The sequence below is a fragment of the Octopus bimaculoides genome, chromosome 3 (assembly GCF_046866305.1).
Source record: "Octopus bimaculoides isolate indiv1 chromosome 3, ASM4686630v1, whole genome shotgun sequence".
Taxonomy (NCBI): Eukaryota; Metazoa; Mollusca; class Cephalopoda; order Octopoda; family Octopodidae; genus Octopus; species Octopus bimaculoides.
In genome coordinates this window covers 137,942,997-137,956,820 of record NC_142930.1, presented here as the reverse complement: position 1 = coordinate 137,956,820, position 13,824 = coordinate 137,942,997, and the positions used below count along the sequence as shown (strand labels likewise).

Below are 13,824 nucleotides of genomic sequence, written 5' to 3'. Positions count from 1 at the left end.
TCTAGCCTCAGGCCAGCAGTGATAATTCAACCTCTAACCATCTTGTCTGTTTTTGTTCACTCAATGTACATGCTACTACATTATCTAAGGATGATTTCTTTAACTTTACGTCAAATAGGATAGATCAGAAATATAATAGAAGGCTGTGACCATCTGTTTTCCCAGGATTATGTAGGACGACGTTACCCTTCTCCTTCGCTTATTTTAGAGGTAGGGTCCAATTTGATGGAGAATTTGTTTCATATTTGATGCAGATCGAGTGGCCGCATCGAGGCCCCTCCTTCTCTCGAAGGAGTTCTTATATTGTGGTCGCTTTTATAGTAAAAACAAAAACCCTATTATAATATGACGGTGTCAGTTACAAGGCTCATTGTGCCTTCTTCAATAGAGGTTGTCTTTGAACACAGCTTTCATTCCTCTGAGATAACTAAAATTTAGAAGTAGTATAGCTTCTAATTTAAGCACGAAGTGGGCAGTTTTGTGGAAGGGATGTGGTCGATACTTTATTTAATCGATCCTGAAAGGTGAAAGGCAAAGCTGACCTTAGCCGGATAGGATTCAGAACGAACAGAGTCGGTTAAATATAGCAAAGCGCTCATCTCGATGACCCTGCTAGTTCGAGGGTTGAGAACGTGCTAGCTCGCTCTTTCGACCCTGCCAGTTCGCTGCCTTGTGAACCAGTATAATGAATTTAATTAACCAGTCTTACTCGTGTTGATGGTTAGCTCACCTTTGATTTCGGAATTTTTATCTCACAATAGTCGAGGGAGTAATGCCTAGTATAGCAGTCAGAAAGATGCAATAAGTTTTACAATGTTTAATCTGTTGCATCTTGTAAAGACGTAGATCAAAATGACTATAGATGGCGCGAAGGAAGTCTGTTTGAGATATGCTCTTGAAGAATGTACCAGCCATACAGAAAACGCTTCGCTCTTGCAGACTGTGACCATTTTCATAGCTTAATTAGCCATTAGGAAGGCAACAAATCTGACATTAGAATTGCCAAGGATAGATAATGGTTCATGGTATAAGATCATAACTGATTTCAGGGATGTGGCCGTCGTATAATTTTTTTTCTTATGTTTCTATGATTATTGTTAATTTTAATGTGTAAACGACTATGAATTTAATTAACTTTGGTGATGTTTGAACTTGAAGCTTGAGGCTCTTTCACTCCCTGTCGCAAGAAGCACGGTAGTAACGAGAAGGCAATTCTTTGCACTCAAGTGTACTCTTTTCTCTTGAGGCACGTCTGTTCACTTCCCGGAAGAAAGATATTGGATGAAGTGAATTTATCTGTAACCTATCCAGTTTCTTGGTCACAAAGATTTTACAAATACCACTGTTTTACGCAAGCTGAGAAGCCAATTATTAATATCTTTTATTCCAATTGCCCTGCTTAAGAACAAAGAATTCTGATAAATGTTTGTCATATATTGTTCAGAATTACATATTCGTCATTTCTAGCTTTGGACACAAACATATGCAAATTGAACAAAGCCAGACAACACTACTTTAGCTTGGGGATTTACAGATTGTCATGTGTGTGTACAAGCGTGGCTGTCTGTATTTATAAGTGCGTCTGCTTTGTATGTTGTGCTCATATCGGAATTTATTTAAAAAGAGCTCAAAAAGTAAAAAAAGAACAATTGAAAGACAACAACACAAAAAGATTTTGTCGTCTGAAGAAATGTTTATATTCATGTGAACATTTTGTGTATATCTGTATTTTACGTTGATACTGAACGCATTGTATTTTTTTTATTTTGACTTGTTGGGTCTGGAGAAAAGGAATAGTCCCCATGACCTTAGCATACCCTCCGAAACTTTGATATTGATGTCGTTAATGTTCTTTTTTAACCATTGAAAATCAACAGCAACAGGAAAGATATTAGCAGGATGAGATGTCTGGATAGCCGACTTTCTCGGGAGGAAGGTCTGGTCGTAGGATTGATGTGAAGCCCAGGCTTTCGGGGTCGATAAAATAAGTACCATTTGATTACTGGGGTCGATCTGATTGATTTACTCCTCCCCTGAAATTGCTTTTCTTGTGCCAAAATTTGAATGTCATACACATACATACGCTTTTTTCATGAGTGTGTATGTGGCTTTGTTCATGTATGATCACACGCGCACATACACACATATTAATTTACTCACACAGATATACATTCATGTAAATCACCATTATTTTTAGCCCTAGGTAATGCAACTCGATTACAAGTCAATATGGACACATATAAATGTTCACCGGTGTGCTCGTGTGCTCGTATGTGTGTGTGCGTGCGTGTGTGTACTTTATCGTTTTAATATTGGATTTTTAGACAATTTAAAGTTATTTTATTTTTCTTTTGTTTGCCGTTATAGGGTTTAAACAAATCTTGTGAATTCAGCTATTATTTTATCTCATTATTCTTTTCTTTTCATCAATAGGGTCTAAACGCTCCTTGTGAAAAGCAATGAAAGAAAATATGGATATGACAGCTGGTGGTGAATTGAATGGAATCCAGCCAAGCCAAACTGGCAACGTAACAAATCCTCCAAATGATGGTTTGGTCAAAACTCACAACACAATGGTGAGCATTCAGCCGGAACGAGGTAATCAGGCGGGTGCTGGATGTTACGTCACTAGGCTACAGGTCGGTTTGTTTCTATTCCTGATCCTACTGACAACTATTTTCATTGCTCTTATAGCTGCTTTCGTTGGAAGAAACACGCGCTGCGATTGCCAAAATTCTCAACAGAATGCTTCTATTAACAGAGACAATAAGAATAGTCAGGAAAATACGATAGCCGGAAAATTTGGCGAGAATGAATCAGGCAAGAATGAGTCAGGCCACAAAGGAGGAAATAAATTATGGAACAGACTACGTTTACCGAGAAGCTTGATCCCTTCTCACTACTCCCTTGAATTAAAGGTTGATATGGATGCGTTTATATTCACTGGTAAAGTAAATATCACAATTCATGTCGATCAGCCGACACACTATGTAATATTCCACACAAAAGAACTCGATGTTGACAAAAAAGCTGTTTCTGTTCACCTAAATGGAAATATTTCCGACACTGTTCCCATCGGTAAACAGTTCTACGTCAAAGACAATAAATATCAAGTCTTGGATTTGAATCAGAACTTAAAAGAAGGAAAAGATTATGTAATAAGCATCGGTAATTTTTGGGGTAAAATAGCCCCTGACTTGAAAGGCCTTTATAAGGGATCCTATGTAACAAAAAGTGGTGAAATAAGGTAAGCAAATCGTTTAATTACACTATTGTTTTACGATTTTTCAACCCATTCTCTTTTTTATATTTTAACAAAAATAATTATCTGAAAATATCTCATGAAAAAATTCTTTATGCCAATTTTGGTACTGTAGCAGAAGAAAAGAGTTTTTAAAAAATGGAATATCATTTATTGAATATATAGACTTTCAGGGGAAAAGGATATACTGAATGCCATACGTAAAAAAAAAAAATAATAAAATAAAGTAAAAAAATTAAAATTTTTTTTGAATTGAATGAAATTTCCCTTTTCAGTCGGAGAAAGAAAACAGATGCCAGGCAACAACTGTAATATATCAACAACTCTCGTGCGTTGATACATTATCCAATATTAATAACACAAGTGAGAAGACTTGAACTAGGAGTTCAAAATAGGTGACTTTTAGAAACAAGATCTGAACGATAATGCTGTCAACTAATAAAAAAAAAATGCAATAATTATAATAATCACAGCCACAATAACGGATTTTTACTTTGACACATTTTAAGGGAGGCGGAATAGTCGATCGATTAATACCGCAATACATTATTGGTTCTTATTTTATCGATGTAAAAAGGCTAAAAGTTTAAGTCAAGGGTGATGCGATCAAATAAGTACTATCATTCAAGTAATTATAACAATGATTTATAACATATCACACGATCGTAACTTTTAGGAGTTGCACCTCTTCTACTCGGGCCCATCGAACAGCCTTCGTTACTTCGTGTCTCAGGGCACTCACCTTAGTTCTGACAGGGGAACCTTCATGCTCCCTGTTAAAGAATTAGTTGGGGGCCAATCTCACCGCAAATACGTCGGTTGTGCTGCCTTTCCAAAACACCTGTTATAAATTTCTTACCAGATCTCTTTAATCTAGTTTTCTTTATCGCTAGTCCTTTACTAAACAATATCAATTCTTTTCTAATTGCTTTTTTATAGGTGAAGCAATTTTTGTTGTTGGCCATTTCTCTTATCAACATCTGCTTAACTATTTTAATCTAGTCCCTACAAGCTTTGCGCGCCAGTAATGACGTTTCCGGATTCCAGTAACCGTGTCTTTGCTTATCAAACTTATCTCGGTTGTAGTCTGTTTATGTGATGATGATAGATTGCGATCAACCTATGCTATACATATCTACTGGCCTACAGAATACTCTATCTAGATACCATTTGGATGATCTAACACATTTTGTCCAAGCCACATTAGTACAGTCATAAAATTCAGTCAGTAACTGTCAAACAAATGGAAACATCTCAATAGATTTATGAGACTTTTGCAATCCCTTCTCTTATCAGCTAACCATCACTAAGTCCCATCTAGCATCCAAAATGCTGTTCCAATGAACCACTAGTACTAAATAGAGAGACGTTCTCAAGGCGCACTTTAAACGCTTAAGAAAATCTACACCCTTCCCACTACCCTTATTGGGGCATAGATATGAACTAGTCGAGAGGTATAGTCTTTGCTATTAATCACATTCAGAACAACCGACTTAACCTCTGGATCCAGGAAGATTATTCATATTGTGAGATCCAGACCTTTCTGAAACAACGACTCGGCCTCCCGATCTCGGTCGACTTGGAGATGCGTACATTTCGTCTAAGCTGGGCACGAAGGATCGCACATGGGAAATTGTGGTCTCACTGATGGACACTATATCTAAGACTACTAACCTGCTTCTGAGGTGAACCTACATCATATTCATAATATTCTAAGTAAGACAATGGATCAAAGACGAAAATAAGAGGGACCACTTATCTTATTCATGTGAAAAACAGACGATCCGCCCTTCTAACTAATTTTGGATGTTTCTACTTTTAAAGTTTTGTAAATTCTTTTGTTTAATGTCCTGCGGAAAACTTCTCGATCGGGGTTTTGTTTTTAGTTTGCTATAATTTTCTTATGTTGATTTTAGGATCTGTTTAGTCCTCGCTGTGTTATTTGCTGGCGTGATTAAATGAAGGCTTGTAATGTCTCTGTGTTGATGTATATGATTTATTAGGTCTTTGTAATTTGTATCTATGGCCGTGCAGTTTGTTTCTTAGCGAATGATGTTCTTGTTTGTGCGTGTAGGCATTATATTGTAGTTGTATTTATAGTGCTCATGGAGTCTGTGGTGGTGGAAGGTGGTGGTGTTGGCGGCGGCGGTGGTGGTGGTGGTCGTCGTCGTCGTCTTCGGCGTCGTCGTTGTTGTAATCATCGTCGTCGTCGTGGCAGCGGTGGTGAGAGGGTCGGTGGTGGTGTTGGTGTTGGTGATGGTGGCGTGTTGATAGTATTGGTAGTGTTGTCTCTAGAGATGGTGTTGCTGTATCATAGTTTGAATACATCCCTCCAGCGTTTTTGTTGGTATAAAGTGTTTCTATTGTCCCTAAATTTCTTCCATATGCTGTCAGTTTCGTCCTCCACTTGGCCATACTTTTTCCCAAGAAATCGCTCAACATTCGATGCAATACTAAATAGGTTCATACAATCTATAATCGAAGAATGTGGCATCATATCGTACGCCTTACGATAATCGATCGATGACATGGCTAAGTTAGTTTTCCTTCTCTTGCAGTCTCTAAGTACAGTTTTGTCTACCAGGAGTTGATTCTTGGTACTTGTGCACTTACGCTTGCACCCCTTCTGTTCATGCGGCAGGATTCCTATTGTTATTATTATTGTTATTATCATTATTATCATTATTATTATTATTATTATTATTATTATTATTATTATTATTATTATTATTATTACTGAGTGAGAGAGCAGTGCATGCCATCAAATTGACACTGGATTGAAATATACGAAGCCCAATATACCCATCAGGACTACCCGTTTGATAGGGTACACTAGGCATATGCATCACAACCATATGAGCACGACATGGTGATTTCATATCCAGATAAACAGCACATGGCCTTGCAGGTGGGGGCCCAGGTAGAATTTTTTCAGGTCGAGTAGCTCATCCCGCTCACAAGGTCCCTGAATAAGGTTTGTTTAAGGATGTTGAACGAAACACATATGTTTCCAGAAGTGAATTATTGAAACCCCAAAGAATTTCTCTCGACACATGGCTATGATGCTTCCTCACTACTTCTGCTCGTGCTCAGAGATGCACAAAATGTCAGCCACTAAGGGACATGCTCAACTTGTTATGGTCAAACAACTGACAAGTAAATCTGTGGTATTGAGCAGAATATTTACTGTAGCCCATCTTTTATACCAAGACAAAACATATACATAACACCTCCAGTCAGTTAAGATCAGAAGCCATGACAGCCAGTGCCTGGTACTGCGTCAGGACTATTATTATTGTTGTTGTTTTACTTCTCTGAGCTCTCAGTCTTGTTTGCTTTGGTTGATTCTGTGAGAGCAGACAGCAGCCTGTTGTCAGATGTATCACAGGGTCTCTTTCTGCACATTATAAGCTTTGGTAATTGGTTGGGTGAAAGTTGTGAAAATGGCCAGAGTGGATGGTACCAATCTAGGTGTAGACTTGTGAGTTGGGGAGAAGGAATTGGAGATGGAACTTGCTCTTGGAGTTTCAGGGAAATCTCGGACAGTGGGGTTCTTCGATTATCCCAAGAGGCGTTTCTGTATCAGATGGACCACATCTTTATCTCATCCGAGTTCATTCGCCCTTAGACAAGTCTTACTTTTTCTTCTGCGGGGTGAGAAAATAGCAAGAAAAACATCCTTTTCACATAGCTAGCTCTGTGGCGTTGCCGGTTTAATCGCCGACGGTCCGACACTTGTGATTCAACTTCACGACTTTAATAATGGTGGTGGTGGTGGTGGTGGATAGGCGGGTGTCCCGTACCTGAGTAAATAAAATACGCGGGCACATGTAGTGAAAAGAAAGAAAAAAAGAAAGCCTTTTAAAAAAGGCGTGGAGAAAAGAGAGAGAGAAAGAAAGATGGTACGAGAGCATGTGTACTTCAGCGTGGGAAATTGTAATGGAAGGGGTGGTTTGGTTGGTCGCATTAGTTTCAAGCACAGGTGACGAATTATGTTGCTGAATGACACGTTACGCTTTAGTGTTTTAGAGAGAGGAGGACTTGGAGTGAGTGAGAGATGGAATGAGAGTACCGGAGAGGGAGGGAGAGGGAGAGAGAGAGAGAAGAGGGTGGGTGAGGGTGAAAGAACGGAAAGGGCAGTGAGTGAGATACCAGATAGTTAGCTGATGCATTACGCTGTCACTCAAGTAGTTACTGGAAATGAAAAGTGAAGAAAAAGCGAAAGAGGGAGATGTTAACGACACGCTGAGGGAAAGTACATGGTTACAAAGTTAGATGAAATAAGAGCTAAAAGAGAGAAAGAGAGAGAGGAAAAAACAGAAGGATAGAGAATATTTAGGAGAGGAAAATTTTAAAATCCCATAATATATTATTGTGACTGGAAGTAAAATAACTTAACAAAATAGCTATGGATGTACTTTTTTAAAATTTGCAATGGAATTGAAACTAAGGTAAATAAAATCATTGTGTATATTCTTTGTATCGTTCTGTAGATATTAATTGCATATACTGTAACGTAATTGTGATCAAATATTGCCTAATAAGGGATATGCAATTATATATTGCTCTGCGGTTTGAATAGACATGAATACTAACGAAGTATTGTATAGATTGTTATTGTAAATTTTTGCATCATTTATTGCTCATTTAACAATTAGGCTTATATAAATAGCTTCTCTTAATATTTTCTCTTTCCGTAGAATTTCCTTGGGTCCCGATAGTATACACACATACATATATATGTGTGTGTGTGTGTGTATGTATGTGTGTGTTGAGAGAGAGAGAGAGACAGACAGACAGACAGATAGACAGAGACAGACAGACAGATAGACAGAGACAGACAGACAGATAGACAGAGACAGACAGACAGATAGACAGAGACAGACAGAGGGTAAGATCCAATGATCAAGGTGTATGAAATACGTGAGATTCAAGCAATCCGTAGAAAATATAAAAAGCAACTTTCAAGAACAATAGTGGTTTATTGTTGTGGAAGGTCGTGTATTTTTCCCGTATCAAAGTACGATAAGCTGAAGAAAATTAATTTACAGTTCACAGTGACAAGTGGGGTTGTCGGGTAAGCGAATAAAAACCCCTAAATTAAGGAATAGCCTAGATAAAATAAAAGGAATAGCCTAGATAAAATACATATGTTTCAGAGCGAGCAGAATCTCGGAAGTAGTAATTATCCAAGCTAGGTGTACAGCGCAGGCTACTCTTCAGGCCAATTATCTATACTATAAAAGGCATATTATATAAATTTTTCTGAATTTTACATTGCCGTTTGAAGGTCCATGTAAACACCTAGAGGATTAGATCAAAATACGTTGAAGGCACAGTTTGAATGGGGAATATAACTGTATAGATAGATAGATAGATAGATAGATAGATAGATAGATAGATAGATAGATAGATAGATAGATAGATAAATAGATAGATAGATAGATATGTTTCTTTATTAGCCACACAGGGCTCAACATAGAGGGAACAAAATACAAATGTAGAGTTTTTTTTCTTTTCGAGGGGGGCGAAAACAAAGCAGAAAAAAAAAAGTGGGGACAACGATGAAAAAAAAAACATCGCAAAACGTTTGAGGTATTTACAAAAAATACGAAATAATACAGAAAATTCCCAAGAACCGCCGTGCCACTACCGCCCATCCTCTGCAGACAGGGAGAAAAATAAATGTTAAACTGTCCGCCAAACATGGACTTTAGGGCCCGCGGTTCATGGAGTCTGGTCTCACTAATGGCTATGATATCCAAATTGTGTGACTTGATGTCATTTAAGAGGTACCCTTGTTTCCAAGGGGACCCCATGCCACGCACATTCACACAACCAATCTTCACCATGATTCTTATTTAAATATGTGCTTTAAAGCACAAAAGGAAACGAAAAGAGAGCTACTTACTGTATGCAAGTTTTGTCTCCTACTTGGGTGTTTCACCAAGGAGGCTATTATATAATTTTTTACATAAATATTTTTTGCATCCCCCTACCGCATTAGGGTAGAGGGATTTTATTTTGTGGTGCAATGCTGGTGTGGTATGGTATATCTGTATGTGTTTTGGCGGTGTTGTAAGTGGGTGGTTGTTTGTTTTGATGTCGTTGTTTGTGATGTTTGTTTTAGAGTTGATGTAATTCATTAACTCTGTGTTTGTACTGTCTATTGCTGTTAGCATTGTTTTTTGTATATTACTATTGGTGTTAGTAGTATTTTCGGGAGATGTGAATCTCCCTGCTTTGTTTGTGTTTGCTTTTTGTTTTGTTGTCTTCTTACTGTGCTTCCTCCTTCCTTTCGTAGCTATTTGCCACTCCTCCCCATTTTCTTCATCCGATGAGAGTTCGGAGGAGTCAGAAAGAGGTAACGGCAAATTTTGTGCGTCTGTGTGTGTTTCTGTGAGTGTTTGTGTTGCTGTTTTTGTTGGTGTTGGCTGCTTGTTATTTGTGTCTGGTGTATGTGATATGGGGGAGGGAGAGGCAGTCTTGGAATTTTCTTTTTTTTTCTCTTCTGTTTTTGCAGTTTCTGTTGTCTTTTCTGTTGTGGTTATTGCTGATATTTATGTTGTTGTTTTTTGTGTTGCTGGTAGTGTTGGTAGTAAAGTTTTTCTGTTGGGGGTATTTGGTAGTTGCATCTGTTGTTGTTGTTGTTGTTGTTGTTGTTGTTGTTGTTGTTTTTGTTTAGCGGCCAGAGGGCAGTCCTTTTTCAGATGTGCCTCGTTGTTGCATAGGTAACAGCGAGGCCGCCTGCCCTCTACCACTATATGTAACTTTTGGCTTCCTGCCAAACGGATGTATGGTGGGATTTTTTTGATTTCTTGTTCGTTTGAGTGAAACAAGATTTGTATGTTTTTTCCCGTCCAATTGCTTTCTCCAACGTTTATTTTCAGTATGTTTATGTTGTCCATATCAACACATATGGCCGATATCAACCATAGTGTGTCGATTGTTGGAGGTGCGTGTTTTATTGTTACCTTTGTTACCTTTTGGCCAAGGTAACTGGGTAACATCATTATTTCTGGTGTGTGAAGAGTTAGCGTTGAATACCTCTTCGCCAACTCTTCATTTCGAAAAATAACCTGTACGTGTGCAAATCTATACCAAGTAATGTATGATTTTTTATCCCAAATTGATAGCAAACATTTATGAATTTTGTCTATACTGGCCTGTTCCGGCCTTCTATTTTTAGTGTTTATTATTTTATATATTATTGTTTTTCTACTTGTCTCCTCTAATATGTGTTGTGGTATGTTTAAGTGTATTTCACCGCTTTCTTTGGTGATTAATTTTCTCATCTCTATTATTTCTTTTGTTGTGTAGGACACAACAGTTTCACTTTGCTTCAAAGCTTCAGCAAAGTTTTTGTTTGTGTTATTGTTGTTATTGTTGTTGCTGGTGCTGGCACTGGTATTGGTGGCAGATGTGGTATTTGTGTTTGTGTCAGTGGTGTTGTGGCTTTTATTCATTTTTCCTTCCTCTCTTTCGCTTGCTGCTGGTGATGAGAGCAAAGGTTGAGTTGAACTGTTGCTGCTGCTGCTGCTGCTGTTGTTGTTGTTGTTGTCGTTGTTGTTGGTGGTGGTGGTGATGATGGCGTCAGCAGCAAAGGTGCTTACGTCAGAGACATTTGTGACGGTTTTTACGCATGGTTTTGTAACCTTGGTTACAGTTTTGTTTTTGTTGTTGGTGTTGGTGGTGGTGACAGGGCTGTTAACAGTATCCATGACGTTGACAGCTTTGACTTTAGAATCTGTTGCTTCATTCTTTTTTTCGATGTCTGTTGTTGTTTTGGTGTGTGTGTGTGTTATGTTTCCCTCGGACTGACTCGCAGAGATAACATAACGAGTTATACAATTTAATTATTACATTTATTGTTCAATTACATACAAAGAACGCACTCACCCAATGTTCGTTATGAATAAACAAAAGTCATGTCCGCCATATATATATCAATGACATTTTACTACGACAGTCCCACAAGACAACAACAATGAAACAATGAACTCAGACGAACCACATGACACACGGAACGTCAGACGAATTACATATCTAACAGTCCATATAACAGTGTGCGTGTGCATGATTTATTTTTTTGTTCTCCTAGCGTCTCAAGTCTAGGAAAATGTTCGTTCATCAAAGTTTCTGTCCAGCGTTCTATGACTATGTTTCTCGACATTTTTCAATGTCGAGAAGAAAATATATAATTCTAAAAAGGTTGAAACTGCCCCTAAGGGCCAATTCCTACCTTGAAAGCACAATAAAAAAAAAGTTGGGTGCTTCACACACCTTATATACAAAAATTCCAACAAAATGTGGGCAATAAAAGGTCAAATAAACATTTACCTTTGCAGCCGATGTGACAGCACGTCCGTCAAGATAGATAGATAGGTTTCTTTATTAGCCACACAGGGCTCAACACAGAGTGGACAAAATACAAATGTAGAGTTTTTCTTTTCGAGGGGGTCGAAAACAAAGCAGAAAAAAAACAACAAAAGTGGGGACAACGATGAAAAAAAAACATCGCAAAACGTTTGGGGTATTTACAAAAAATACGAAATAATACAAAAAAATCCCAATAAATGGGGAGGTTATCCGTAGAAAGAAAAACCTACGAAAAGACCACGGTAACCTCGGTCTTTAGTGTCACAGTTTGTTAAATAAAATTTCTTTTATTTAAGCAAGAAACGTAAGTAACTCTCTGTTTACAAAATTCTAAAACGTTTTATAGAATCATGGTCAAGGTGGCTTCGTCATTTATACGTGCCATTCTTGCTACATGTATCCATCTTTTTTCGAAACATTTGCTAGACAACACTTGCCTCTCTACTCTCACCTTCCTTTTCAAGTGATACTTGAAAAAGTTGATGAGATTGACCAGAGAGGAAAGTATTTGTCTCTAATCCTTTCAGACGCGTCCACCAGATGCATTCTTTGGCCATAGCCACAAGTACGATAAATACAGCTCTTCCTTCCCGTTTAAAGGAAGGAGGCGTGACGATATTGACGATAGACTCGGTTGATAAACCGACTCGTCCCACACGCGACAGCAGTCGTTCGACATAAGCCCACAGCTCCGAAATGGTTGGACACTGCACGAGTGCGTGCAGTACGGTTTCATCGCTCTGACCGCATCTCGGGCAGGTCGGCCCCGCATTTCGCGAGCCGTGTCTATAGAGCTTATCCCGAACGGGTAGCGCCTCTCGGTAACACTGCCAGGCCAGGGATCTCTGGAAGTTGTCCATAGGTCCCGGCCCGAAAGTCGTCCTGAACAGGCAGGTCAGGTATTCCTCGTCGACGCCCAGGTTCGCCCCGAGATCGTCGTCGTACCTGCCCTCCACTAATCCCCTATAGAATGACTTCGTTGTGATGCAGCCGCTCAAGGTCGACCCGGGACGGCAAAGTTGTTGCAGAGCAACGCGACACTCACGGTGCCATTCGCCATTCCTCGGCCTCTTTTTGATCCACGACTGCAGCTCGGTCATGGAGACGAGCTGCGGGAAAGCGCGTCGCACAAACGGCGACCACACCTGCTCACCGTCGTCTACGTAGAGCCGGAGATGTCGCAGTCTCAGCGCATGTCTGCGCATCATCAACCACGGCATGCCCAGCCCTCCTTTCAGCGGGTGTTGGCAACAAACGGATCGCCTCACCATCGGAACGCTTCCTTTCCACAAAAAGCGGAAGAGGATGTGCTCCATTTCGGTGATGGCGCGATCGGGACAAGGCACGACGGTCAGGCGGTTTTCGATGACGGACGCGATGTACGCGTTCGCCAACTCCGCCCGACCTTTTAGGGACAGCTTCCTCTCGGACCATTGCCGGCAGAGAGTGGCCACCCTACTCGTTATCTCGTCCCAGTTCTTCTCCGTTTGCAGGTCCGGACCGAACCAGACTCCGAGCAACTTGACCGGACCGTCAGTCCAGCGTCCCACTACTGAGGCGCTACCGGACGGTATGGGCTTGCTTCTCCAGGTGCCGAGCAGCAAACCCACCGACTTATCCCGGTTGATTTTCGCTCCCGTCACCGCTTCGTAGTCTTTCAGCGTCTCGCCGACAAGCTCGATGTGCTCGTGGCTAGACGCTATGACGGTGACGTCGTCCGCGTATGCCGACACGCTCGTCCCGCACCCCAGTTCTCGCGGGATGCCCCTCAGCGTCGCCAGCTTCCTCAGTAGTGGCTCGAGAGTCAATACGTACAGGAGCGGCGACAGGGGGCATCCCTGACGAACCGAACGTGCAATGTCGAAGGGTCCCGATAGACGTCCATTGACGCGAACAACCGAACGGATGCCTGTGTACAAGGCAGCCATCCAGCTGCGGAAAACGGGACCGAAGCCGGCCGCTTCGAGGACGGCCTCCAAGTATCGATGGTCTACCCCATCGAAAGCTTTGGATTGATCCAAATTGATCAGGGCCCCACCCATGCCAGGTTCCTTAACTACCCTCTCTATGATGTAGCGCATCAGATGGAGGTTGTCATGGATGCTCCGGCCCGGCACGGCGCACGTCTGCTCCGTGCCGACCAGTTTCTCGATGACAAGCGCCAACCGCTTGGCTAACACCTT

The 13,824-nt window shown here is 40.4% G+C and overlaps 1 protein-coding gene across 3 annotated transcripts in view; it reads left to right on the top strand.

Moving 5' to 3' along the window:
- The window catches only part of LOC106877840 (glutamyl aminopeptidase), a 311,216-nt gene that overhangs the window by 71,898 nt on the left and 225,494 nt on the right, over positions 1–13,824 (top strand). For all 3 annotated transcript variants that reach the window (XM_089349726.1, XM_089349725.1, XM_089349724.1), the window contains exon 2: positions 2,434–3,247. In XM_089349726.1, the coding sequence (XP_089205852.1) occupies positions 2,460–3,247 (788 nt within the window). In that variant the 5' untranslated portion in view covers positions 2,434–2,459. The remainder of the gene's footprint in view (positions 1–2,433; positions 3,248–13,824) is intronic.